The sequence below is a fragment of the Aphanomyces astaci genome, assembly GCF_000520075.1.
Source record: "Aphanomyces astaci strain APO3 unplaced genomic scaffold supercont1.26, whole genome shotgun sequence".
Lineage (NCBI taxonomy): Eukaryota > Oomycota > Saprolegniomycetes > Saprolegniales > Verrucalvaceae > Aphanomyces > Aphanomyces astaci.
In genome coordinates this window covers 553,326-576,360 of record NW_009798289.1, presented here as the reverse complement: position 1 = coordinate 576,360, position 23,035 = coordinate 553,326, and the positions used below count along the sequence as shown (strand labels likewise).

General features: G+C 52.7%; 11 protein-coding genes across 12 annotated transcripts; 3 read left to right on the top strand and 8 right to left on the bottom strand.

Moving 5' to 3' along the window:
- Window positions 1–448: 448 nt before the first annotated feature.
- On the top strand, window positions 449–1,601 carry H257_10167 (hypothetical protein; the record flags this gene model as incomplete). The annotated part of the gene is made up of 1 exon (XM_009836630.1): window positions 449–1,601. One exon carries the CDS (start codon window positions 449–451, stop codon window positions 1,553–1,555), a length of 1,107 nt encoding a protein of 368 aa, XP_009834932.1. The 3' UTR covers window positions 1,556–1,601.
- Window positions 1,602–4,288: 2,687 nt separating this feature from the next.
- Window positions 4,289–4,775, bottom strand: H257_10166 (hypothetical protein; the record flags this gene model as incomplete). The annotated part of the gene is made up of 2 exons (XM_009836629.1): window positions 4,289–4,592; window positions 4,616–4,775. The coding sequence occupies 2 exons, from the start codon at window positions 4,773–4,775 to the stop codon at window positions 4,471–4,473; spliced, it is 282 nt and encodes a 93-aa protein (XP_009834931.1). The 3' UTR covers window positions 4,289–4,470.
- Window positions 4,776–5,140: 365 nt separating this feature from the next.
- On the top strand, window positions 5,141–5,655 carry H257_10165 (hypothetical protein; the record flags this gene model as incomplete). Its single annotated transcript, XM_009836628.1, has 3 exons — window positions 5,141–5,204; window positions 5,263–5,421; window positions 5,495–5,655. 3 exons carry the CDS (start codon window positions 5,141–5,143, stop codon window positions 5,653–5,655), a joined length of 384 nt encoding a protein of 127 aa, XP_009834930.1.
- A 141-nt stretch (window positions 5,656–5,796) lies between these two features.
- H257_10164 lies at window positions 5,797–8,262 on the bottom strand. Of its 2 annotated transcripts, XM_009836626.1 has the most exons (3): window positions 7,787–8,262; window positions 7,548–7,726; window positions 5,797–7,474 (listed from the first exon to the last, which is right to left on the bottom strand). In XM_009836626.1, the coding sequence occupies exons 1-3, from the start codon at window positions 8,242–8,244 to the stop codon at window positions 5,826–5,828; spliced, it is 2,286 nt and encodes a 761-aa protein (XP_009834928.1). In that variant the 5' UTR covers window positions 8,245–8,262; the 3' UTR covers window positions 5,797–5,825. The 2 variants fall into 2 exon arrangements, with proteins under 2 accessions (XP_009834928.1, XP_009834929.1); XM_009836627.1 differs by having other exon boundaries at window positions 5,797–7,726.
- A 521-nt stretch (window positions 8,263–8,783) lies between these two features.
- H257_10163 (hypothetical protein) lies at window positions 8,784–10,220 on the bottom strand. The gene has a single exon (XM_009836625.1). It carries the CDS (start codon window positions 10,164–10,166, stop codon window positions 8,814–8,816), a length of 1,353 nt encoding a protein of 450 aa, XP_009834927.1. The 5' UTR covers window positions 10,167–10,220; the 3' UTR covers window positions 8,784–8,813.
- Window positions 10,221–10,524: 304 nt separating this feature from the next.
- On the top strand, window positions 10,525–11,689 carry H257_10162 (hypothetical protein). Its single transcript, XM_009836624.1, has 6 exons — window positions 10,525–10,633; window positions 10,684–10,737; window positions 10,790–10,872; window positions 10,941–11,315; window positions 11,359–11,510; window positions 11,561–11,689. Exons 1-6 carry the CDS (start codon window positions 10,558–10,560, stop codon window positions 11,607–11,609), a joined length of 789 nt encoding a protein of 262 aa, XP_009834926.1. The 5' UTR covers window positions 10,525–10,557; the 3' UTR covers window positions 11,610–11,689.
- Window positions 11,690–12,081: 392 nt separating this feature from the next.
- Window positions 12,082–13,010, bottom strand: H257_10161 (hypothetical protein). The gene is made up of 3 exons (XM_009836623.1): window positions 12,493–13,010; window positions 12,374–12,447; window positions 12,082–12,325 (listed from the first exon to the last, which is right to left on the bottom strand). Exons 1-3 carry the CDS (start codon window positions 12,951–12,953, stop codon window positions 12,168–12,170), a joined length of 693 nt encoding a protein of 230 aa, XP_009834925.1. The 5' UTR covers window positions 12,954–13,010; the 3' UTR covers window positions 12,082–12,167.
- A 410-nt stretch (window positions 13,011–13,420) lies between these two features.
- Window positions 13,421–14,348, bottom strand: H257_10160 (hypothetical protein). The gene is made up of 2 exons (XM_009836622.1): window positions 14,103–14,348; window positions 13,421–14,053 (listed from the first exon to the last, which is right to left on the bottom strand). The coding sequence occupies exons 1-2, from the start codon at window positions 14,226–14,228 to the stop codon at window positions 13,484–13,486; spliced, it is 696 nt and encodes a 231-aa protein (XP_009834924.1). The 5' UTR covers window positions 14,229–14,348; the 3' UTR covers window positions 13,421–13,483.
- A 1,475-nt stretch (window positions 14,349–15,823) lies between these two features.
- H257_10159 (hypothetical protein) lies at window positions 15,824–18,122 on the bottom strand. Its single transcript, XM_009836621.1, has 4 exons — window positions 17,644–18,122; window positions 17,463–17,588; window positions 17,062–17,398; window positions 15,824–16,831 (listed from the first exon to the last, which is right to left on the bottom strand). Exons 1-4 carry the CDS (start codon window positions 18,088–18,090, stop codon window positions 15,870–15,872), a joined length of 1,872 nt encoding a protein of 623 aa, XP_009834923.1. The 5' UTR covers window positions 18,091–18,122; the 3' UTR covers window positions 15,824–15,869.
- Window positions 18,123–18,281: 159 nt separating this feature from the next.
- On the bottom strand, window positions 18,282–20,604 carry H257_10158 (hypothetical protein). The gene is made up of 4 exons (XM_009836620.1): window positions 20,338–20,604; window positions 19,951–20,275; window positions 19,737–19,864; window positions 18,282–19,678 (listed from the first exon to the last, which is right to left on the bottom strand). The coding sequence occupies exons 1-4, from the start codon at window positions 20,560–20,562 to the stop codon at window positions 18,692–18,694; spliced, it is 1,665 nt and encodes a 554-aa protein (XP_009834922.1). The 5' UTR covers window positions 20,563–20,604; the 3' UTR covers window positions 18,282–18,691.
- Window positions 20,605–20,943: 339 nt separating this feature from the next.
- Window positions 20,944–23,018, bottom strand: H257_10157 (hypothetical protein). Its single transcript, XM_009836619.1, has one exon. The coding sequence runs from the start codon at window positions 22,991–22,993 to the stop codon at window positions 20,999–21,001; it is 1,995 nt and encodes a 664-aa protein (XP_009834921.1). The 5' UTR covers window positions 22,994–23,018; the 3' UTR covers window positions 20,944–20,998.
- Between the last annotated feature and the right edge of the window lie 17 nt (window positions 23,019–23,035).

Here is a 23,035-nt window from a genome sequence, read left to right as displayed (position 1 = left end):
CTTTTGGTTATGGCATGGGCCATTTTAGGACATTAAGGGATATGATTACGCACATACCACACTAGTCCCATTTGTTTACGCACATACCACTCTGGTCCATGAAACGAGTCCAATTTGTTTTACAATGATACACCAAAATATTTAATTAGAGGGTTTTTTCTTTTCGGATCTGACAAATCGGTACACGGTACCAATAGGCCAATAGGGTACCAACAGGGTACTGTACTATTCATACTACGTAGTAGTGTACTAGGATGACACAAATACTAGTAGACAATACTAGTTATAGCAATCACCGGCTTCAAAGGACTTCTTGAGAAACACCGTGTACCTCAATTGAAAGACTACAGTAGACCTTGGTGAAATCACTCCACTTTGGTCTCCTCAGAAGAGAATCGTCATTCTTCAATTTTCCACTTTCAACACACACGGTCGACAACATCAACTCATGAAGCTTACGTCTTCTCTCACGATCTTGCCTCTCCTGGCTACCGTCCACGGCTACATTCGAACCCACAAGCCAGTCATCGATGAAGAGACCAAGACGCTCGCCCAGCTCTACCAAGAAGCTATCCAAGAAGGAGGCAACCTCGTCGTGTACCACGGTGGTGATACTCCCGACCAGCAAAACTACACCGCGGATGCGTTCAAAGCCAAATTCCCTGATATCAACTTGACCATGATCGTCGACTACTCCAAGTACCACAACGCGCGGGTGGACAACCAACTCGAGACCAACTCGCTCGTGGCCGACGTGATTGCGCTCCAGACGCTCCAAGACTACCCGCGGTGGAAGAAGGAAGACAAGCTACTGGCGTACAAGCCCAAGGGCTTCTCGGGCATCTACGACGGTTTCAAGGACGCCGACGGGACGTGGTACTCGCACGCAGTCTTTACGTTCAGCTACTTCTACGACACGGCGATCCTCGAGGGGAAGGGCATCGATGTACCCAAGACGGCCAAGGACCTCGCGGATCCCAAGTACAAGGGCTTGATCGCGTCTTCGTGGCCGCACGACGACGACGCATCGCTCTTTGTGTACGACCGGTATGTCAAGGAGTACGGTTGGGACTGGGTGAAGAAGCTTGCCGAGAACAACGTCCAGTTCAACCGCGGCTCCCATACCGCGGGTGAAGCCGTGGCCAACAAGACCCACGCCATTGGTGTCGCGGGCTCCGTCCCTGAGGTCAACACCCCCACGGTTGTCGAGCCAACGGGCGATGGTGCGGGCTCGGACTACCTCTCATGGGGCCAACGCATTGCCGTTCTGAAGAAGGCGCCGCATCCGGCCGCGGCCAAGCTCTTCGTCAACTGGATTGTATCCAAGGAAGTGCAAAACACTGTCATGAAGGGTTTCTCGTCGCGCACGGATATCGAAGGTGCGTCCAAGGCGTGGGACGTCAAGCGCGCCAACTCGCTCGCGTTCCAAAAGTGGATGGAAAATCGCGCATACATCGAGGAGCTAAAGGCCACGTTCGCTTTGTACTTTAAGGAGGTGACGGGCGAGCCGTCGCCGGGCCAATTGGGCCTCCACCCCGGCAAGAAAAGTTGTTAGCATTCAGCTAATAAATTTGATGGCATGAATATACCACAGATTCTACTGGAGTGGTTACATTGATTGTTGGGTTCGGATACCCTGTATAGTAAATGCTGACTATGAATTCGCTGTCTCCCATGAAACATATATACACACGTGTTTCGCGTTATCTTAGACTACTTTGAGAGCTCTCTAGGACTTCGCATACGTAGGCGCTGTGCCGAAGTGTGGCATGAAACATAATGTAATATACAAAAACTATAGACGCACTTGAGTTTTTGAAATATTTAAATAAATATTCTGTTTTGAATCATCGCACTTTGGGATTATACTTTGAATTGGTATCGAATTGTAATACAAGACTAAAAATTGTGAAATCCATTTTACTTTTTTGTAAAATTGAGAAAAACCAGTTTTCAGGGTGATAAAAACTATAGATGCACTGAGATTACATCCAAATAAAGCCAAGTTTCTAGCCATTTTTGCCGAATTAAAGCATTCTAGAACATTCTAAATGTAAGTAATTTCTCCTAGCTTGTCAAATCATCATTATTCAAAAACTTTCATGCCAAGAGGCAAACGTTTGACCTCGGAGCAAGTTGGCGCCGTTCATGCCCTTCACAATGAAGGCAAAAACAATCGCTACATTGCTAAGGCCATTGTATGCAGTGAAAAGGCCATGAGGACATGTTTGAAGTCTAAAACTACGCCAAGACCCAATAAACCAATTGGTCGTAAGCCAAAAGTCACCAAACGAATGTTGAGACAAATCTTTCGCCTCGCCACGGTTAAGCATTATTCGTCCAAACGGATCGCCGAAGCACTAAATAACACAGTAAAAGCATCTACATTGCGACACTGGCTGCACTCAACAAAGCTTGCCAAGGACATCAAGAGATAACCTCGCCCAGCTCTCAAAAAACACCACGAGAAGGCAAGGGCAAAATTTGCTGCCGAATCGATGTCCAAATCAAACCTCTGGGCCAACATCGTCTTCAGTGACGAAAACAAATTCAATTTGGATGGCCCAGATGGCTATCAATACTACTGGCACGAACTCAGAAATGAGCAAGAAATTTACACCAAACGAGTGATTGGCGGTGGAAATGTCATGATTTGGGCTGGAATGAGCGCGTTTAGACGCTTTGAATTGGCCTTTCTCGAAGGCAAACAAAACAGTACTAGTTACTGCAGGACGTTGGGCATGTATCTGTTGCCATTTCTGGGAAAACTGCGTTGCCAACATGGCATAATTGACCCAATTTTTCAACAAGACAACGCCTCCATCCACGTCTCACGATTCAAAAGAGCTCATATCGAGCAAAGCGGCATTGGTTTAATGGATTGGCCTGCCAAAAGCCCCGATCTCAACCCAATTGAAAACGTATGGGGCCGGTTATCCTGGCTAGGTTACCAAGGAGGGCGCCAATTTAGCACCGTGGATGAACTCAAGGTCCAGATTCGCGTTTCTTGGGAGCAACTGCAGGGAAGTTACCTCCAAAATCTTGAGGAAGGTATGCCAACAAGAATGGCTCAAGTAGTTTTGAAAAGAGGTGCAATCGATAAATAGTGAATGAAATCTCAGTGCGTCTATAGTTTTTATCACCCTGAAAACTGGTTTTTCTCAATTTTACAAAAAAGTAAAATGGATTTCACAATTTTTAGACTAGTATCACAATTCGATACCAATTCAAAGTATAATCCCAAAGTACGATGATTCAAAACTGAATATTTTTTTAAATATTTCAAAAACTCGAGTGCGTCTATAGTTTTTGTCAGGACTGTAAAGTCTTCGCATACATCGGCATGGCGCTGTGCGGATCAAAGGCCGATTGAATGCAGTTGTAAACGTTCACCTGTACAATTGGAAGAAAATAATTCCAAAACTGATAATTGATGGCTCCATACAAACTCTAAAATAGTTTGGAGTGCAACACTTGCGAGTTAATACCGAGTTCACTGTAGAGGATTCAAATCCCGCTGATGACTACTAGTACACTTTTTACATTTTATCATTTACGAGTAGTTTGCTGTACAGCATTGAAGGTTGAGTTGTCCTACAATTCTACCAGTATCGCCAGCTTGATGAAGCTGGATTCAAATCGGAGGTACAAACTTTAATTCACACATGTAGTGGCGATAAATCGACGAACTCGCTGTGTATGCAGTTGTCATGGTGGCTGCGTGGTCAACCTTCGTCCCAATCATCGTTTATCCCTCCCTATTGACTAAATGCCCCAAAATTTTGAATTGACCTATTTTATTGTATCGTTTCCGTACTCTATCCAAGATATTGTACCAAATCCGTGATTTGACACGATAAACTACGTGATTTTTGCATTATTCGTACACGTTAAACGACGGGGGTTTCGTGCTGACGAGGTGCTCCAGGGGGCTTATATCCGCAAGCGTCTTTGGCTGGGACAATTAGGTCTTGAGCCAAGGCAGCGACGACCACAGCGAAAGCGAGGAGTGCGAACTTTATTATGGAAATTGGAAGTAGTACAATGTACTTACTACTCCAGAGTACCTCCAGACGCATACATATAAATCATCTTTGGCTAACAGCTTGGCCGACATTCTTGCCAGAAAAAACCGCTACTGTATCGCACTTTCAAAGGATGAAGGATCCACATTAAAGTAACACCTGCAGTATGGTGGATTGATACACTGCGCGACATACGATCGTACTGTACTGTCCACATACTGTACTCTTGCCTCCTTCGTAGTTGTTGGTGGACGAGGTTTTCTAGGCAGTCAACGATGTAATCACGTTAGAGCTTCCCCACTGGTGCGACTGTAAACGCTATTTTACAGTTCTATCCGGATTATTTACAGTTTTGACAACCCCGCCGGGCACTCAATGGTAGCCACGATGGCCGGTGGTGCCACATTGCGACGAACCTTGGTCTACGATGTCGTCAGCAGCAGCCTCAGCACACGATCGAGATGCAGTCGCCAGTTGTCGAGAGTGGTAGCGGCAGCGGTGTCTGCAGCGGGGCCACGTTGGCGGCTCCAGGCCGACTTCGGTAACGCGCAATTGAGTCACCGTTGTCTACATCGTGACAGACCCGCTACCGAGCTTGCCCGCGTCGCCGCACAAGCAAGCATACCTCACCTGATCGATCGTTGAGACCACTGTCACATGATCAATGCTTCGAAACCGCTTGGGCACCCAAAGAACGACGTCCAGCGCAGCAGTCGCACCGTTGTCGATGGTGTAGTCGGCAGCTACCATGGTGTCGCCAGCATGTATTGTACTCATCCGGATAAAAGAGTTCGTAAAAGGGAGGTATTTTTTTAATACTTCTCCAGTATACAAAAAGCAAGTATGTACTTTGATAGTGACCAATCACAAACACTTCCTCTTGGTTGCGTTGTGTTAAACAACGCAACCAAGAGGCACACAACACAACTTGTGTGAACTTGAAAAAGTTCGAAAGCCTCATTCGGTGGACGGTGAGTTTGAGTTTCTGCATGGTGGTGCAACATAAGAGTGGAGGGGGCTCCACATGCATACACGTCAAGATGGTCATGCCTATATCTGGTCTTGATAAGCAAATGGTTGGATGGGAGGCCTTTTCTGACGATCTCGTCGTCGACATGGTCCGCAAAGCAGGCACAGACTGGCTAAGCATAACCCTCCAAGCCAACGCGCATACCCCACGTTCGAAACGTTTCACTTCCGCCTTCTACCCCCCTCCCCGACGTCGTGGGTCACGTAGTTCATCCCGACGGACTGCTTTACTTGTGGCGCGACCCCAGAGACATACTCCCGCCGTTACTAAGCATAACGTCGTTTCAAGAGCCGTCTACCACCATGCTTGACTTCGGCTACGATGATAGTAGTAGCCCGACCTCACCTCGCCGTCGCGCACACACCGGTAGGCAGTAGTCCCCATCACGTCAACTAGATTGCCTAGATATATGATTCGTTTGATTAAATGCTGGCGATAGCTGCTCGAGGCGACGACTGGGGTGATTTACTGTATAACCACCACGAGATCGCCCACAATTGCGCCCATCACTTGTTTAACTCGCGAGTCGAAACACCACGATCGGTCTACGTTTGTGTCACAACCGAGGACCACGTGCCCCCCGTCATCCCCATGTACTAGACCCTTTCGCCTTCGTAATATAAGTTATAATAGAGCTTGGGTGCAATCTATATTCCAACAGTAGTTTGTTCGCAAAGCTATGTCTAACGTTATGTCGAGCTTCGCACGTGTTGACGAAGGCCGGTTGAAATGTACAATCTAGGGGTACACACAGTGTTCACTGAACGATGTTAATACTTAGCCATGTCATTTGATGGGCTACTAGCGTTAGCATCATTCCACTGCGTCATCTGTCGATTCAAGAGCTCGAGCAGGGTAATGGCCACGGGAGGGTGATCCACTTGGAGATGTCGCCACGATGTCGCATGCATCCGGAGCACCACGCACTCTGTCACAGTCAGCATCGTGTGGTCGTGGTTGCTTGGAATCACCTGGCCGGATCGAACATGGCCTCGTCTTTCGCGCATATTGGCGTCAAAGATGTCCATGTGGCCACGACAGAGAAACCCCCACGACGCCTCATGGGGGGGATCGTACAACGTTTGCGGGGCGAGGGTGTCGACACCGTCCAAGTAATTGGTCACGACCGCCGCGCCGGAGACGGCACTTCCCCCCTCGGCGACGAATGCCGTCCACGCCGCGTGCACCGGGCCGTACGAGTCGGCGCTGTGATGGCACGGCTCGTGGTGGCGCTGCATGAAATGCCCCAGCGTTTCGTGCTGGGCCAGCGACAGCGTCGAGAACCGCGCTTCGATCGACGTTGGAACGTGGCACAAGTGCACGTCAAAGTGACATCGGTCGGCAACTGTCTGCAGCCTTCGCAAGATCTGAACAAACGTGCCATCGACTAGCACCACACGCTCAAAGTCGAGCACAAGGGTGTTGAACGGCTGGCGCTGCCACTGCGAGTCCACGAGGGTGTAGACGTGCATGGCGTTGGCAAACGAGAGATTCCCTTGGAGGTGGACCACGTACGTGGCGTGCTGTGGGAGTGCCACGTCATGGTGGATGCACCCCGACACGTGCAGGTTCAACACGGCGTTGAGCATGGACAAGACGACGCCGACGCCGACGCTAGGCAACACGCCCAGCGTGATAAAGCTGCCGATCGTCGCGAGAATCGTGAGCAGTTCCAGGCGAGACAGAAACGCCGCCGGTGCGACCATGTAATTCTCCAAGAAATGCACGCCAATGTACATGAGCAACCCGCCAAACACAAACTTGGGGATGTAAAGCAAGGGCGTGAGCCCCACGCCCCACAAAGTGAGCTGCAACCCGGCGCAAATGACCACGGGAAGGCGCGGGTGGGCTTTGAAGTTGGCTAGAAGGGCCATCGCACTCACATAGTGCGTGCCACCGCAGCACCCGACCAATCCTGCGATGATGTTGACCTTGCCGATGGTTTGGATCTCTACGTCGACACTCACATTGCGCTGGAAGATGGTCGAGAGCGATCCGATGAGCACAGAGTACTTGAGACTCACGAGGAGGAGCAAGGTCGGAACAATCTCGACAAGCGATGCAAACATCACCGTCCACTGGACACTGCCCCAGGAGAGCTCGGCCCACGAGTACCACCGGGGGGTGGTGGCTAGCATGTGGGGGGACCAGTCAAATAGCCACGGGACTGGGTCCATGGCTGCAGCTGCGACAGAGGCCACCAAGTGGAAGCCAGCGATGGAGCCCAGGATCAAGATGGGGAATGTCACCGTGGGAGATACGCGATACTGTTTTGCGACACACGCAATCAGGACAAACAGCACGGTGGGACAAACTAACGTCAAGGTCTCAACGGACGTGGGAAAGCCGACGTTGGTGCTGACTTCGATGCCGTTTTTGATCAGGACGGCGCCCAGACCAGACAAAAACCCGGCAATCACTGGGACAAACCCCGAAGCATTAGATAGGCGGCAGAATGGAGCGTTTTAGCCAGGTTGTATGTTGGGAGGTACCTGGATAAGGAAGGTAGTTGACGATAGTGGTTAGCCGAAAGTAGCCCAACGTGAAGAGGATACACCCGATAAACACGGACGACATGGCCGCGGCCACGAGGACTGTTGGCACCACGGTAACCATGTCGTGGTGCAGCTTTCCGCTAATGCGTTGAGCCATCTCGGCCAATATGGGCACGCTACACACACAGAATATCCCATGAGTTTTCCATGCAGAATTGCCATGCCATGGAACGTACACTGAAGCATCGATGGCGCCCATGGCATACGGAACCGTGCTTTGCCACGACAGAAACAAACACATGAGCGCTGTTCCAAGGAGATGCATGTCAATAGCATTGGCAACGTAGGCAGATAGCGGCGTGCCCGTGCCGACGAGGACGCTCGCCGTGGACACGGCGATTGTGGAGGTCAGCATGAACGCGATCACTCCCGACAGGCAGTTCACGACCACGTCGTTCACCACACGAGTCCACGAATTGGACACTTCTTGCGTGTCTGTGGCCACGTCCAAGTCGATGCATGTTTGAGGTCCACACGATTCCGACGTGTGATGCGCCAGTAGTGGGGCCTTTTCGTCGATGGCAACGACGGTAGAGTCGCTACGCTCAGACATCTTCACGGCGGCGAAGTCCAAGGCGGTGGTGTACTGGGAGTTTTGTTGGACAGAAGGTTGTGGTGACCTCGGCTTCTGCATCGCTCGTTGACGTGTCCGACCAATTTGAAAATGAGTTTCCGTTACAGACGTAGGGTCGCATGGGACTTCAACTGCTCACAGTGGGTTAAACACACGTTATCCGGACAAAGGATGGGAAATACGGAGAACCCAATAGGTTTTGCCCACTTGTTGTGACTTGAAGCTGACAACTTCAACGTCGACATAGAGTACCAAACGCTATCGTTGAAGGGGTGTGAGTCTCCCACGTCACTACCCGCTAACATGGGCCGCGACGAGGAGAGGTTGCTGCCTAGTTCAGGCTCTCAATCCCGCGATGTTTTGTAAGCAAAGCAACGGTTGCATGCATTACTACGACATGATGATGGTTGATTGAAAACCAAGTACAAACGTACATTCATGTCAAGTCCAAGGGTACAAAGATCGTTTTTTTCAAGTACGGTATATACCCAGTACCGACATGTCCGTTCGAATCCTTTGCGAATGGAAAGGAACCTAGATCCAAATTTGCTGAACTCGCATGATACTAGTAAACTGCAGTGGATCTATAAACGTGGCTACAGGATTTGTACCAGGCATATATATTCGAATCACAATATAGCTACTTCACCACGCTGGTACGTCATAAACGTGCGACCGCTGGCGTCGCGGCCTACGTCTCGATCTTTCTTGTCCAGGTACTGGCGATACTTTCGAATGGCAACAAACCCCACGACTAGCCCCCCTACAATACCGAGAATACTCCATCCAGCCGCAGCACCGCTACTGCCGCTGGTAGTCTTGCTTTCTGCAGTGTTGGCCAACATGACATTATCGCTGGAGTCTTGGACACCATTGGCATTGGACAAGGGTGAATTCGTCGGTTCTAGGGTGGTGGTGGCAGCGCTACTACCATTGCCGCCACTTGGGAATTCCGCCGCGGCGGCTGTGGGGGCTCTGGAGGAATTGCCCGCGGCCCCGCCTGTAATTGGTGCAGTGGTTGGCGCGAGAGTAGTGGTGGTGGGCTTGGGGGTGGTAGTGGTCGGTTTCGGCGTCGTGGTGGTGGTTGTGGGAGGCGGCGTGGTGGTCGTTGGGGCAGGGGTGGTGGTGGGAACGACGTCAAATTTCCAGGACGCTCCATCCACAGAAAGCCCAAAGTGGGCTTCGAAGCCCCCCTTGGCGGGCACGTCTGCGAATTGAAAGTAGAATGGCCACTGGCTCGACGCCCCCGTCAGCCCCGCGACCCACACCTCGTAGTCTTTAAAGTACTGCCGCGCGTTGGCTCGACTGGACACGTAGTTGCCTTGCGAAATCCCCGCGCTGGGCCACCCCGTTTCCGTGAGGCGCACCTTTTGCCCAAACGTACGCACCATGGCCGCATATCTCTTGTCCAAGTTGTCCACGGGAAACAACATAGAGAACGCCGACGAATCGAAGAACGGGTAGATGTTCACCCCCACGACGTCGCACGCCGCGGCGAGGTCCGGATTAGCCAAAAACTGACCGTCGGTTTGCACGGTGCCGATGGGGACGTTGCCGAGGCCCTGGGCGGCAAATGCTGCCCGGACAACGCGGATCTTGTCCACGACCTGTTCAGCGCTCCACCCGTGGTCCAAGTCTTCGTTACCCACGTAAACAGCCATGACGTTGGTTGGGTGTCGCTTCACTCCGTCCACGGCCGCCTTCAAGTCGTCCTCGAAGGCAATGGGACCGCGGAGCCAAACGCCGGCGGCCACTTGGAGACCTGCTTTGGCCGCAGCGTCGATGAGGTTCACTTGGTTGGCCACGGACGTTTGGTACGTACGCACGGCCCCAAATTTGCCCCTGAGAAAGGTAAAGTGTGCGTCGACATTGCCGATTGCTTGAAATGAGTCGTAGCAGATGCCACTTCCGCCGGCATCCGCAGTCGTGGCAACAAAGATGGCAGCTGCGTAGATCCACAAAGATAGCGAGCGGTGTGCCATGAGTGGTTTGTTGCTGGCGGAACGATGGCCAAGTGACCGGGCACTGAAGGGTAGATTTTCGAGTGGAGCTATTTTTAGCCGATAAGACGGTTGTCATGGATACCATGGACGTGTCTCTGGGTAGGGAGGTATGGAGCACTCGTACATGGTGTTTCATTATATCGTTGCTCTCAATGGGAAGGATAGCATGTTGACCACTGCGTTTGGCTGCCAGACTTTGCCAACTATGAAATCGTTCGTTCTACAGTACTCTGTACTACTGTAGTATCAACTTCAACATGTTTATCCGTATACCGTCGATGGTTTTACGGAAATCCGGATACTTTCCCGAACAATCCGGATACAACAGTCGAGACGTGCTGTCGTTCGAATAATCGCAAGGCAAGCCAACATGATGGAGCCTTCGTCACCCGATGTAGCTGCGGCAGCGCTTGCCATGAACGATCGATCTCATGGCCTTCATTTTGGTAAGTTGATATGTATGCGTTGCAGGGTGTTCTTACCTGTGGCCATCCAGAGGTGTCAGTCGAAGACGGCGGGGATTTGGAAGGTGGCACGATGTCGCCCAAGGGTATGTGGAAGACTTGGTGTGGACGCGAGTGGATTCACTGATCAATGCGTAGCCGAAGACGGTCTCTTGAAAGGGAAGAGTAGTCGCCCTGCGGGTGGTCTGTGCAGCTGCTTCACGCTGGCGTTCTATCAACCCGTGCGTCCCATATTCTACCATCACTATCGTTTGTTTCCCCTGACGGTCGTCATGTTTCCATACTTTAGTACTTCAACGTGGACACGATCGACATTCAAGTGCGCTTGACGCGAGCACTTCTTCCCTTCAAGCAAGACCCGAGCTTCAAGGACATGGCGCTCAACGCTCCCGACGCGTACGGTCCATTTTGGATCAGCGCCACGCTGGTGTTTTGCCTGGCCAGCTGCAGCAACATTGCGTCCTGGCTGGATCACACGGGAGACCCTACGCTGTGGTCCTACGACTTTAGCCGCGTCGCCACCGCCATGACCATTGTCGGGCTGTACCTGCTCGGGTTGCCCGTAGTGCTGTGGGGTGTGGGGAAATACTGGGCGGTTCCGTTGCCACTGTCGTTCTTGATCTGCCTCTATGGGTATTCCCTCACGGTGTTCCTTCCAGTGATGGTACGTCGTCCGGATAAATAAACTATTCGTCACCTTTGACTAGTTTATCTGCACGGCTCCCGCCGATGCCGTGGATTGGGTCGCGATGCTCATCTCGATGGCGTGGTCGTGTTACTTTCTCCTGATCAACGTGTGGGGCTATGCTGCCGAGTACTTGTCCAAGGAGAAGCTGCTGCCGTTCCTGTCGTTTATCGGGTATGTTGGTTTTGACTTGGGTTTATGCTCGTCTTACTACTCGATTCTAGGGCTACGAATCTGCTGTGGGTGATCTTGGTCAAACTCCTCTTCTTTTAAATAGCGCTGCGTCCGGGTGTGCCAGTTGTTTAACTCGATCACGTTATATTCAAATGAAACCGTTATATTCAATATTGTCGATTTGATACAAATTTGGGGAGATCGAATCGCGCCAACCAAACCAATACACAATCCGTCTGATTGGTTGAATTTCATTGAGAAGGTTTTGATTGGTTAATAATTTTGAGCTCATCTGAAGTAGCCAATCAAATCGATTTAAATTCCAACGAGAAACCACAACACGAAATTTCACTCGAAAGCACAATAACGGTAGAGAGCATTCTAGTTTTGTGAATACAGTAATACATAGTATTACTACGTAGCACTTAGTTGAATTTAGCTGCGGACTTGCCGTACAGACAAGGCAAAGCCTACACTGAATCGACCTCTGGGGCGCAAACGAGTTCACCTGGTACAAGGAGCAGCGCGAATTCCATCCTTCTTAACGGTTCAATGCGACGACGTCCATATGGCAAACTTAGCGAAAAATCTCCAATAGTTTTAGTATGAATCTCAAGGTGTGGTAGGGTCAGTGGCAATAATTAGGTTAGGGGACTGTTACGTCGTCAATGCAACCTCATCGTAGTCCGACACTGCCGCCGCTTCAGTTGGGGCGGCGGTCGCCTTGTGGTCGTCATCCTTCACCACGACTGCAGCTTCCACGTCCTTATGGTCAACTTCCTCCTCGCGGGTCTCCTGAAGCATGCTGGTTTGTTCTACGTGGAATCATTAGATCCACAGATCGTCCACAGTACGAGTTCTACCTTCTTCATCTAAATCGTCAAAGTCAATCCCGTTCGAGTCGGCCGACTTTTGAGACGACAGCATCTTGCGATTCCTGAGCAAAGTTTAGCCATCGACATCATCGCGGACGGACACGTACTTGAGGAACACAGCGAGGCGCATGTACTGGTTGGCATTGCGAAACATCATCATGAAGTCCGCCGCGACCTCCTCCAGCTCCTCCATGACCCCTTCCTGATGGAAATACAGCGCCACGGACACGATGCTGAGCACCGACGCGGCCACGTCGAACAGGTTGGTCCATCGCGTCCAGAACTTGCGCTTCAATGCAAGCATGCGTATAACCACTTCGACTACGAGCATGCAACACAGCAGGATTTCCAGCGAAATGAACACCTCGGACGTCGGCGTGCGCCAGTGGTTTGCAACAGTCCATGCCACGCAAGCCACGCTCGACGCGATCATGATCAAGTAGACCGTTCGATAGAACGCCGAGAAGTACAGGCGACTGGCCACCACCATGGCGTACTCGGAGCACGACAAGTGCGGCCGGGACTGCTGCATGTTGCTTCCAGCCTGTCGGCTGCACGGACACACCATCGTTGTGTCAGTGTGCTACAGAGTGTTCGGGGCAGGTGGCGACACAATGGCGGTTAAACCCAAGGTGAAACATACATTCTAAGAAAACAAACAAAAAGGGTTGAAAAATTGAATTCATTTTGATAATTATATTGTATCAACGCAATCATGACTTCCCATTTGTAAAGGATTGAATGAATTTAAATTCGGACGATTCGTTGGCATAAAATTACCAAACCGAAGGTGATTTGTTGGGACGAAAATGACACTTTACGACCGCGATTCGGGGCGACTGCGCCGGATAGAGTTGTTGCAAGGACATGTTGGAGTGCTATCCAATTTGGCAGAGGATGTGGTAGATGAAGGACAGGAAATAGCGAAGTATGGCTCCATGGCATGGCAGTACAATGTAGAGTCGCACCGCGTTGGAACACTTCAAAAGAACCGCACCACATTGCCCGCCCTACTCTACTGGGTATGAAGTACTACTTATTCTCGGTAGCCTTATTACATGTTAACGGTATGCCAATCAGATGAGGTTTTAACATGGTTCATTGTGTGACTGACGTGGCAGTCGGAGAGGCGTGAGCTTGGCGCTTGGGTGATGGGACCTCGACTGGAGCATTGGTGGCGGTTCGTTTCTTTGAGAAAATCGTCGACAAAAGCTGCTTGACAGCGTCCAGGGACACCGTCGCAGGATGCACGGATATGAGATGACGTTTGAGCTGCGGCAAGGTCTTGAACGTGGTAGCACACTGATTGCACACGATCATCGTTGCCTCGAGCAATTCGCGTTCTCGTACGCAACGCACGGCCATCTGGCCTGTCGAGTCGATGGTTGATAACACATCGGCTAGGGGTTTAAAGAAAGTGGTGGTGAACGAATGCCAGTGCTTTTTATGCTTGAGCGACGGAGACGAGAAGTCGGTCGAGACAACGTGCAAGTGCAATTGCCGCATCGACGGAACCGCGTGGAAGCCCACTTGTAGGTCCGGAAACGAAGCGGTTAATGGCGCCACGAGGTCCGCCATGCGGCGCAGAAGCGGCAGGTGCTCTCGATCGAGGTCACCCACTCCCATCGACAGCACTTGGCGAGGAATGACGAGGAAGTGCACAGTAGCCTACATCAACGCTTGTTGTCCAGCATTACTGTATTCAAGCACCACCTACCTTAGGGTACTTGTCCTGAACTACGACGAACTCGTCGTCGTAGGTAATCACATCGGCGTGCTCGGCTGGGTCGTCCAAGTATCGCCGGAGTCTGTCGCGCCAAGCATCTTTGTCCTGGTGTGCCATCGTTAACAGTGTAAACCCAAGTGGACACCATGAAAGTGCCTAAGTTACCCTGAATACTCATTCCGAAACGAAGAGTTCAACAAGGATTTACGGAAAAGCTAACTGCTAATTCGAAAATTTGATGCAACGTCACCTTGGAATTTGTATGGGTTACCAAGGACATAATTCATGTACAAATGTGCAGTCTAACAAGTTGAATTTCGTGGCCAAATAATACTCCGGAACGACATGTGGGGTTGAACTTTCCATGAACATCATTTTGCAAAAATCACGTTTATAGCCACCATGATCACGTTTGAACTGTCGCCCATGCATGTGTATTCAATTGGGCGCCACCAGCGAAACGAGGGCGACCATGTGGTTAGCCCGCGCAAAGAATATGGCGAAGAAAAGCTGTACCGAGGTGCTGCAGTCGTCGCCTAATCTCCACGGCGATGCTGTCGTGCCATCACGAACGGTTTCACGTTGGGGGCCGTAACGACACCACAACCTCATCCTGCGGCCCGACGATGTCTGGCTCGCCATAACCACGCAGTTCTAATTGTTTATCAAGCACGCTCAGGCAGTCACAGCTTGTTTGGTCAAGCACCTAGGCGACACCAAGGGGGCTCATTGCGCGCCGCCAACTAACGTTACGGCGAACTCGCTTCCATCTTGATTAGGAAAATGCCCAATCACCTGGTGGATCCAGCGGTCAGTGAGTAGGTCCTTCCGCCTTTTTATCATATGACCACGGACCACTACCGCATTATCGGGAGTGTGGTCATACTGCCTCCATGAAAACGTACTTCGCGTTCAACTCAGTTGCCGAGAGTGAAGCGATTCGAAATCGAATCGACAAACTGGTTAACGTTAGCCACGATCAATTGACGTCGGCATGGCGCCAATGCTGGACCAGTTTGTGGCAGCTGCCCACAACTAGCCGGACGTGGCTTTTTAGCAGCGCATTTGCCATTACGTCCCCGGAGGGTAAGCTAAAGTCAGTGGGTGGATCACGGTTTTCTCCGTATTTGGCGCCGATGGCACATGGCAAGACAGCGAGTGCGTGATTCGAGTGCGATGATGTTGCTTCTGACGTTCCCGTGCTGCTGGAGATGTACAAGGTCGCGCCAGGCTACCCCCTCACGGTGGACGTGACCATCGACGACAATGGCGTCGAGTCCAAGAGCCTCGTATTTGCATGTCACTAACGAGATACAACTGAGTTTATCGTGGGCGATGGTTCTCAAGAACAAATCAACGACTGAGTGGCAGTTCTGAGTACTCGGAACGATTTGCAAAACCTCCCTAGTAGAGAGAGATTTTCCACATGTCGTTGGCTAGGTTGACTTGAGTACGATATTCGTCACGGACTCTTTCACAGTTGATGCAAGGTGCGAGTCCTGGTCGTTAACATTAGTACACACATACGCCTTTGTGTTTGTATGTCGAGTGTCCATACAAAGCCTTTCCATATTGGTACTACGTTTGAAAGCACTTCAATGTAGTACTAATCTGCCACTATCATCATCACAAGCCTGTCCTCGTCTTGCTTTGTCCTCCTCTTGCTCTGCAGAGTGTAAGGGAGGTACTGTGGCCCACCCTCGCACAACAACTCTTGGTCCAAACCATCATATTAATTTCACATGTCAACTCGCGATTCTACTTGATGTGCATGGTGGCCAAGAACTCCGTGGCCTCTTGTTTCTCGGCAGCGCACCGCTTCTTGTCCCACTGGAGCAGCTGCGCCATCATGCCAATCACTTTGTCCATCACTTGATCGGACGCGACGGCATCCACAAACGCGAGGCGGGTGCGGCGCGCGAGCACGTCCACAGCGCGAACCGCGTACTCCTGCTGGACGGCAAAGATCACTTCCGACTCGACGTACGGGTACTTGGGGTGCAGGCGCTTGGGGTGGTCGCCCGCCTTGCGGTGCAGAAACCCCGTCGACTCGAGCTCGCCCAGCTGGAGCGCGCGCGTGCCGTAGTTTTTCGTCAAGTGCTCGGCAATGTCCTTGTCCATGTGGTACTTTTCACGGAGGGTGATTGTAATCCGGTCAAACTTTTGGTTGCACACTTCGCCGATGCGGTCGGCGCCGACCAGCTGCATCATGCGCGTCCGGCACGCAGCCTGCGACAGATCCGGGCGTAACTGCTGGACCTTGTCGATTGTGTCCTGGGCCATGCGGCGATATGTTGTCCACTTGCCGCCGGCGATGGTCACCATGTTGGACGCAGACACGTCCAGCACGTGCTCGCGGCTAATCTGCGCCGTGTTCGAGTGCCGCGGGTCCTTGACTAGCGGCCGAATGCCGCTCCACGACGACCGGATGTCGGCCTCCGTGACCGTCGCGTTCAGGTACCGATTGGACTCGTTCAGGATGAATTGGATCTCGGCCTTTGTCGGCGATGGCAGCATCGTAATGTTCGACTCCGAGTCGGTCGTGCCGGCCAACGTGCCGTTTTCCCACGGCAGGTAAAACAATACACGACCGTCGGTTGTCTTGGGGACGATCAGCCCCATCCGGTTTGGGCTAAAGTGGTCGGGAAGTACGACGTGCACCCCCGCGGCAGGCACGCAGATCTTGTCGGCGGCTGGGTCGTCCATCTCACGGATGCCGTCTACGAAAGCACCGAGATATTTGTTAGGATGAGAGGAGGATGAATACACACACCATGCCATATTTCATATACGACTTAGAAGAAGTCACATTGAATCGATTTTTTCACAAACTGGTGAACCAATACATGGACCAACTAGCGTGGGTATACATACATGGAGCACGTAATCAGCCAATGGCATGAAAATATGAGATTGTTTGAGAATATGGACAGAGGTAGGATGGTACTACCTGTGAACGGCCCCGTAGCGTTGATCACTGCTTTGGCATGAATGTCCCACTCATCGCCCGTGTTGGCGTCCTTAACATGCACGCCGCTCGCACGTCCATGTTCGTCTTTCAAGATGGACAATACTTGGACGTAGTTGCTGACGGTGGCGCCGCTCTGGACGGCCGTGAGTACCAGCGACAGATTCATGCGGGTATCATTCATTTGCCCGTCGTAGTAGACAATCGCGCCTTTGAGGCCATCCTTCTTCAAGTTCGGGTACTGATACAAGGCTTCGTCCGAGTCGATAAAGTAGCTGCCGGGTACCGACCGGTCGTGGCCGGCCACCAGATCGTACATCTAGTAGCCGACACATACCGTCAGCTAGGACTTGAGGGGAGAGAGAGATGGAGTGAGTTAGTACCTTGGCACCGACCCACATGTAGGGAATTTCCCACCACGTGTAGATGGGAATCATGATAGGGAGCGCTCGATTCATGTACGGTGCCGCCGCCAACATGTGCTTGCGTTCTTCAAGGGCTTCCAAAACCTATCAAGGGGGGTGAATCGTTAAGGATTGATTGAGGCAACATTGCGAGTCGTACCAGCTTATACGCGGCAATGTCGAGCTTCATGAAGGCAGTTTCCAGGTATCGAATGCCGCCATGGATCAATTTGGTTGAGCGGCCGGACGTGCCGGCACCGAAGTCGCTGCGTTCGACCATTGCGACTTTCATGCCGCGGGTGGCCGCGTCCAGCGCGCAGCCAGCACCCGTGGCCCCGCCGCCAATGACCACCACGTCGAAGACGTCCTTGGATTTGAGTTTTTGCAGCTGGAGCGCTCGGTCGGGCACTTCCCATGGCACGATCACGTGGCCGTCGTCGCATTCGATCGGCTTGACATACTTGAACACGCCGTTCTTGTCCTTGTTGTGGCTGTCGGGGTGGAACACCGGGCTCTTGTTGCTCGTGGTGGAGTAGGTGCCGGCAGCAGCCAGCAAGACCGCGGATGCTACGACACGGCGCTGCAGAGGTGACACCAGACGGTACATCACGACGAGCGAGTGCTGCTTGGTTACTTTGGAAGTGAGAATCTCTCCGTGGACGTCCTCACGGGTTGGATATACAACCGTTACGAAATCGTCGCCTCCAATTGGCTGAAAACCGAATCATCTAGGCGAAATCCGGATAACAGGCTCGCATGTCCGGATACCCAATTGCATTGGATAAAATACCCAATCAAGGCGCGTCTATTCTCGTTGACGAAGCATCGGTGGGGTGGGTGCGCACCGCGGGAGGACACATGTCATGCGATGTGGCGTGGCTTGTCCCTTGTAAACTCATCACAGCCACACACACACACACACCATGCAACCACATGGGCAGTCAGTCGAAACGTGCCTATGCAGCATTGCCAGCACAAGACATGTCAAGCAAAAGTGAAACAACTCGAACCCCAACCAATAGTATGTTGGTTTGCTCCCGTGTTCGTTAACGTTAACAATATATACACACGATTTTTTCTACCCTTGGCGCAGATCATACTGTACTATGCTGTGCGAATCGACAGCATACTGTACGATCAAGTGCACTACATACAGTACTAGTAGGTCGTACATAGCTGTCTGTGGTTAGAATCACAAAATGGGGTGGTCAAAGGCTGGCCGTTCCATTGAGACGCGGGCGGGCCGCAGGTCGAAGGCACCGGCTGCACACGCACTTGCCGTTGATGGCGGGACAGTGCATGATAAAGTTGTGGCTCGTGTACGTTTTGTGATTGTTGCAAAACTGGCGGTCGCACACCGAGCAGTAGTGCAGCCCGACGTTCCACCCGCCGCTTCGGGTTTCGGTCGGGTCGAGGCAGATGTAGCACTGATCGCGGGGTACGAGGGGGGCGGACGGCGCGACCGCAGGCACCTGTACGGGATTGGTGGCCATGTACGTGGACTGCGCCGACTTGCTCACGAGGCCAAACGAGTTGGTCGCTTCGACCGTAAACTTGTACGTGAGCCCAAACTTGAGCCCAGGAATATAGCACAAGGTCGGCAGCGGCCGCTCGGTGAGCTTCAGGTAGTGGGTTAGCCCCGCCTCATCTACGTAGCGCACGCAGTAGCACACAATGTCGACATGGTTGTCCAGAGGCCGGTCCCATTTGACACGGAGCCGCGCGGTAGCGGCGGCGGATGGCGATGGCGATGGCGTGGACGTGTCGAGCGTCACTTCGACGCGAGTCGGCGCGTTGGGCGGCAGCCGGCGACACAAGCGCAGGAAGAAGTTGGCGTCCCCATATATGAACATGCGCAACGGAGCGAGTACGATCACCGTCAACACGAGCACTTCGTCGAGCCAAAACAAGTACGTCGCGTAAAATGCCAACAGCGACGACGACGACGACGGCTCCGACTTGTTGGCATGGTCCTGCGATACAGGGGCGGCGATGGCGATGGCGGACGATGCAGGAGAGATTGCCACATCACGGCACTCGACATGGACGCGGCCGCTGCGCCCAAACGTGTTCCATGTGGTCACGCGGAAGTGTTGGGACGTGGCGTCGTCGTCCACGTCGGACGGTGTCAACACGTGGCTGTGACTCGTTTCTTTGCCAAACGATAACGTGTGCCAGTCGTTGTGACGTTGTACCTACCGAGATCACGTCATCGCATGTCCTAAATGTCACATTCCCAAATGTCATCCGGACCTGCAATTGATACTGCGACGACGCGGTCAGTTGATCGGGCGGCGGAGTCCACTGCAATTTGACTTTGGGGGGACGAGACGCTTTCGCGGGCAGCACCGTGCACGACTTATCTTTGACTTCCACTGGCGCTAGGTATTTTTGTCAGTATCCGCACGACTTCAATAGATGGATCGATGGATGGATGTATGGATCGATGGTAGGATACAGTATGTACCCTTGCCGACTTGAGCAATCTTGCGCTTCATCATCAACGCCAACTGCTGGCGATGCAAAGAACTGGCAATCCCAAGCTCGGCCAGTCGCTCCCCGTTTTTCTCCATGAGCAGTGGAAACGTGTACCCTGACACGAAATGGTCTCGAAACATTTGCGCGTATTGAGGGAGATGCACCGAGTACGACACCCAGTCTGCCACTTCGTCCACCGTCATTTCCGCCCCGAGCTGGTCGTATCTCGAGTCCAGTTCGTCCGTGGACACGTATGAGTCGTCGTCCTTGTCCATCGAGTTGAATTCTTTCGACACGTGGTCCACTTGCAGCACCTAGAGATCAATGTCGTTCGTACATATAACGCCACGACTTGTATCGAAAGGGAGGGACGTACGGAGCGCATTTCGTCCTTTTCGATGCGACCGCTCGCGTCCGTGTCGAACGCATGATGCAGCTTTTCACGCAACACGGTGAGCTCCTTCGGGTTCATGACTCCATCCTGGTCTTCGTCTTCCATGGCATGCAGAGCCAACGCAGAGTCCGTTGCATCCGCAGTGGCCATGTACATCAGGACGAGCGCAGCCAGATGCAGTACGATACACCGTCGCCGAACCATCATCGTCTGGTAGAATACAACTCGACCAGGAAAGATTGACTGCGCCACATCGCACCTCCTCTCACATCCGGATACGCAGCCAGGTTGGTGCATGATTCCGGATGATCATCATAACTGTTTGGCCGTTTCAAAAACTGGATAACATATCCGTACCTTAATGGCCAAACGTGATAACGTTAGCGAGAAACTGAAACTCCTCTCAGTTGAATCGAATCCCGCTTAGCCACCGCGCCACTCCAATTTGTGGGTCACAACAATACTCTTGTTTCCCCCCATTTCTTATTGTGCAAGGCAACAAACACAAACCAACTCGTCATGTCCGATACAGTATGAGGAGGTACTGTACTGTATCTCATAGACCAACGTAGGAACGCACAGATTGCATGGGGTTAGCACTGCGATCACGTTGTGCCATGTGTAGTAGTACTATAATGTTAAATTAAAACACGGCGGACGTCGTGTGCTTGGAGGGTTTGATACTCGACTTTTTCTGGATCAAGCTCGGAACTTCGTCATATGGCGACCGGAACGGGGACGGCTCCACGGTCACTTTGCCCCCCTCGTCCTTGACGTGTTTGAACGCCGACTTTGTCGGGGGGGGGCTCGCCGGTCGGAATGACGACTCTTGGGGGGTCTGTGCCCGATGATGTTGCAGGGTGGGTAGGACGTCCCCCACGCCCCCTCTGGCCATGCTACCCCCGTCGCTGCTCACAGGGCGTTTCTTCTTTTTCGGTTTGGAACAGCCCAGCACTTGGTCGATCCGTTTGCTGGCTTTTTTCCACTTCTTGGTGATTTTGACCAATTCCATCGTCTCGACAATCGCGTCTCGTTGGATCTTGGACCGTACGCTGGCTTGTTTACGCTGCCGCACCAGGTCCACCTTTTGCTGTAGCATCGACTCGGTCCGCTCCTCCGCCTCCCGGATCTTACGTAGTGTTTCCAGCCGTTTGTACTCTTGAATGCGCTTCATGCGGTCCACGTTGCTCAGCTTGAGTTGTTTATGGATCGACCGCTGCTCCCGTCGCAAATACAGCTCACGGCTATGGGCTTCTTGGACGCTCTGCACGTTCTCGTCCACTTCGCGCTGTTTTTCCAACAGCATGTGCTTCTTGCGCTCGTCTTCGCGGCGGGCTTCTTCCAGCACCATTTGTCGCTTCCGCTCCATGAGCTCCATCTCCTGGTGCGCCAACTCGCGCTGTCGGTCCTGCTCTTCCTTCATTTGCGCCCGCAACAGCTCGGACTGGCGCTGCTTGTGTCGAATCTCCCGCTTGCGTTCGATTTCAACCCGCCGCGCCTGCTTGAGGTTCTTGTTGATGCGCTTGGTCACCACCTCCCGGCGCTCCTCCATCTCCAACGTGCGCTGTTCGCGCTGCTCCTCCATCATGCGGTTGCGGGTCTCCTCGGCGACCGTCAGCTCCTGCAGCCGCGCTTGGATCTCCGCCTGCTGCCGCGCCATGATCATCTCGGTCTTGACCCGATGCTCCTCGGCCTTCTTCTTGCGTTCTTCCTCGCGCATTTTCATTTCGATCTTGCGCAACCGGTCTTGGCGAGCCTTTTGGTCGGACAGTTCCTTGTCCCGTTGAAACATTTGCGCCGCGACTTGCCGCCTCCGTTCTTCGGCCGCGTCCTCCTGCGCCTTCTTTTGGATCTCCTTCATGCGCTTCAACTCGGCCAGCTCCTTGAGCCGCTGCACCTTCTCCGCTTCCATCGCATCGTGCAGCTCCTTTTCTCGCACCAGCTTGGCCGAGGCCTCTTCGGCCATCCGGTTCCGTTTCATTTCAAACTCGAGCATTTGTTCGATCTCGCGTTGCTGGCGGAACTGCACCTTTTCCAGCCGCCGTTGCTCCACTTCAATCATGCTTAACGCCGCCTTGTCCGGACTGTCTTTCTTGGGCGACGTCGACGGCGACCGATGGTTGGGTCCTCGGTAGCTGCGAAAGCCGTGGACCTCTTCGGTGGCCAAGTCCTCCTCGGCCAGAATCTTCTTCTTCTCAGCCCGCACCAGCTTCATTTGGTCGTGCCGACGCATGCTGTACGCCTCGTGTCGCATCTTCTGCACCGCGGGCGACACGCCGTTGTCCCCAAACGACTCCAGGTCCCGGATCTTCAGCGTCTCGGGGTTCACACCAGTCCGAAGACATGCGTCCGCGGACCGCGGGGTGAGCACGATCTTCTCGGGCGGGGGGTTGATGCCGTTGGCTTTGAGCGTGGACAACGTCGAGAACACCTCTTCGACGGTCTGAGGTCGCAGTTTCGCGGCGCGCTTCTTCTTCTTCTTTTTCGAGGACGGACTCACGGCAGCAATGTCCGAGGAGGAGGACGCGGTGCTGGTCGATGCCGTCACACCACTCGCGTGGCTGCCGCCTTGGGCGTACGCCACCGCCTCGGACGTCATGAACCAAGAAATGTATTTATAGGAGACACGACCATCCATTATCCTCCCACCTTCGGTTTCGTCCTCGTCGTAGCAAGAAAT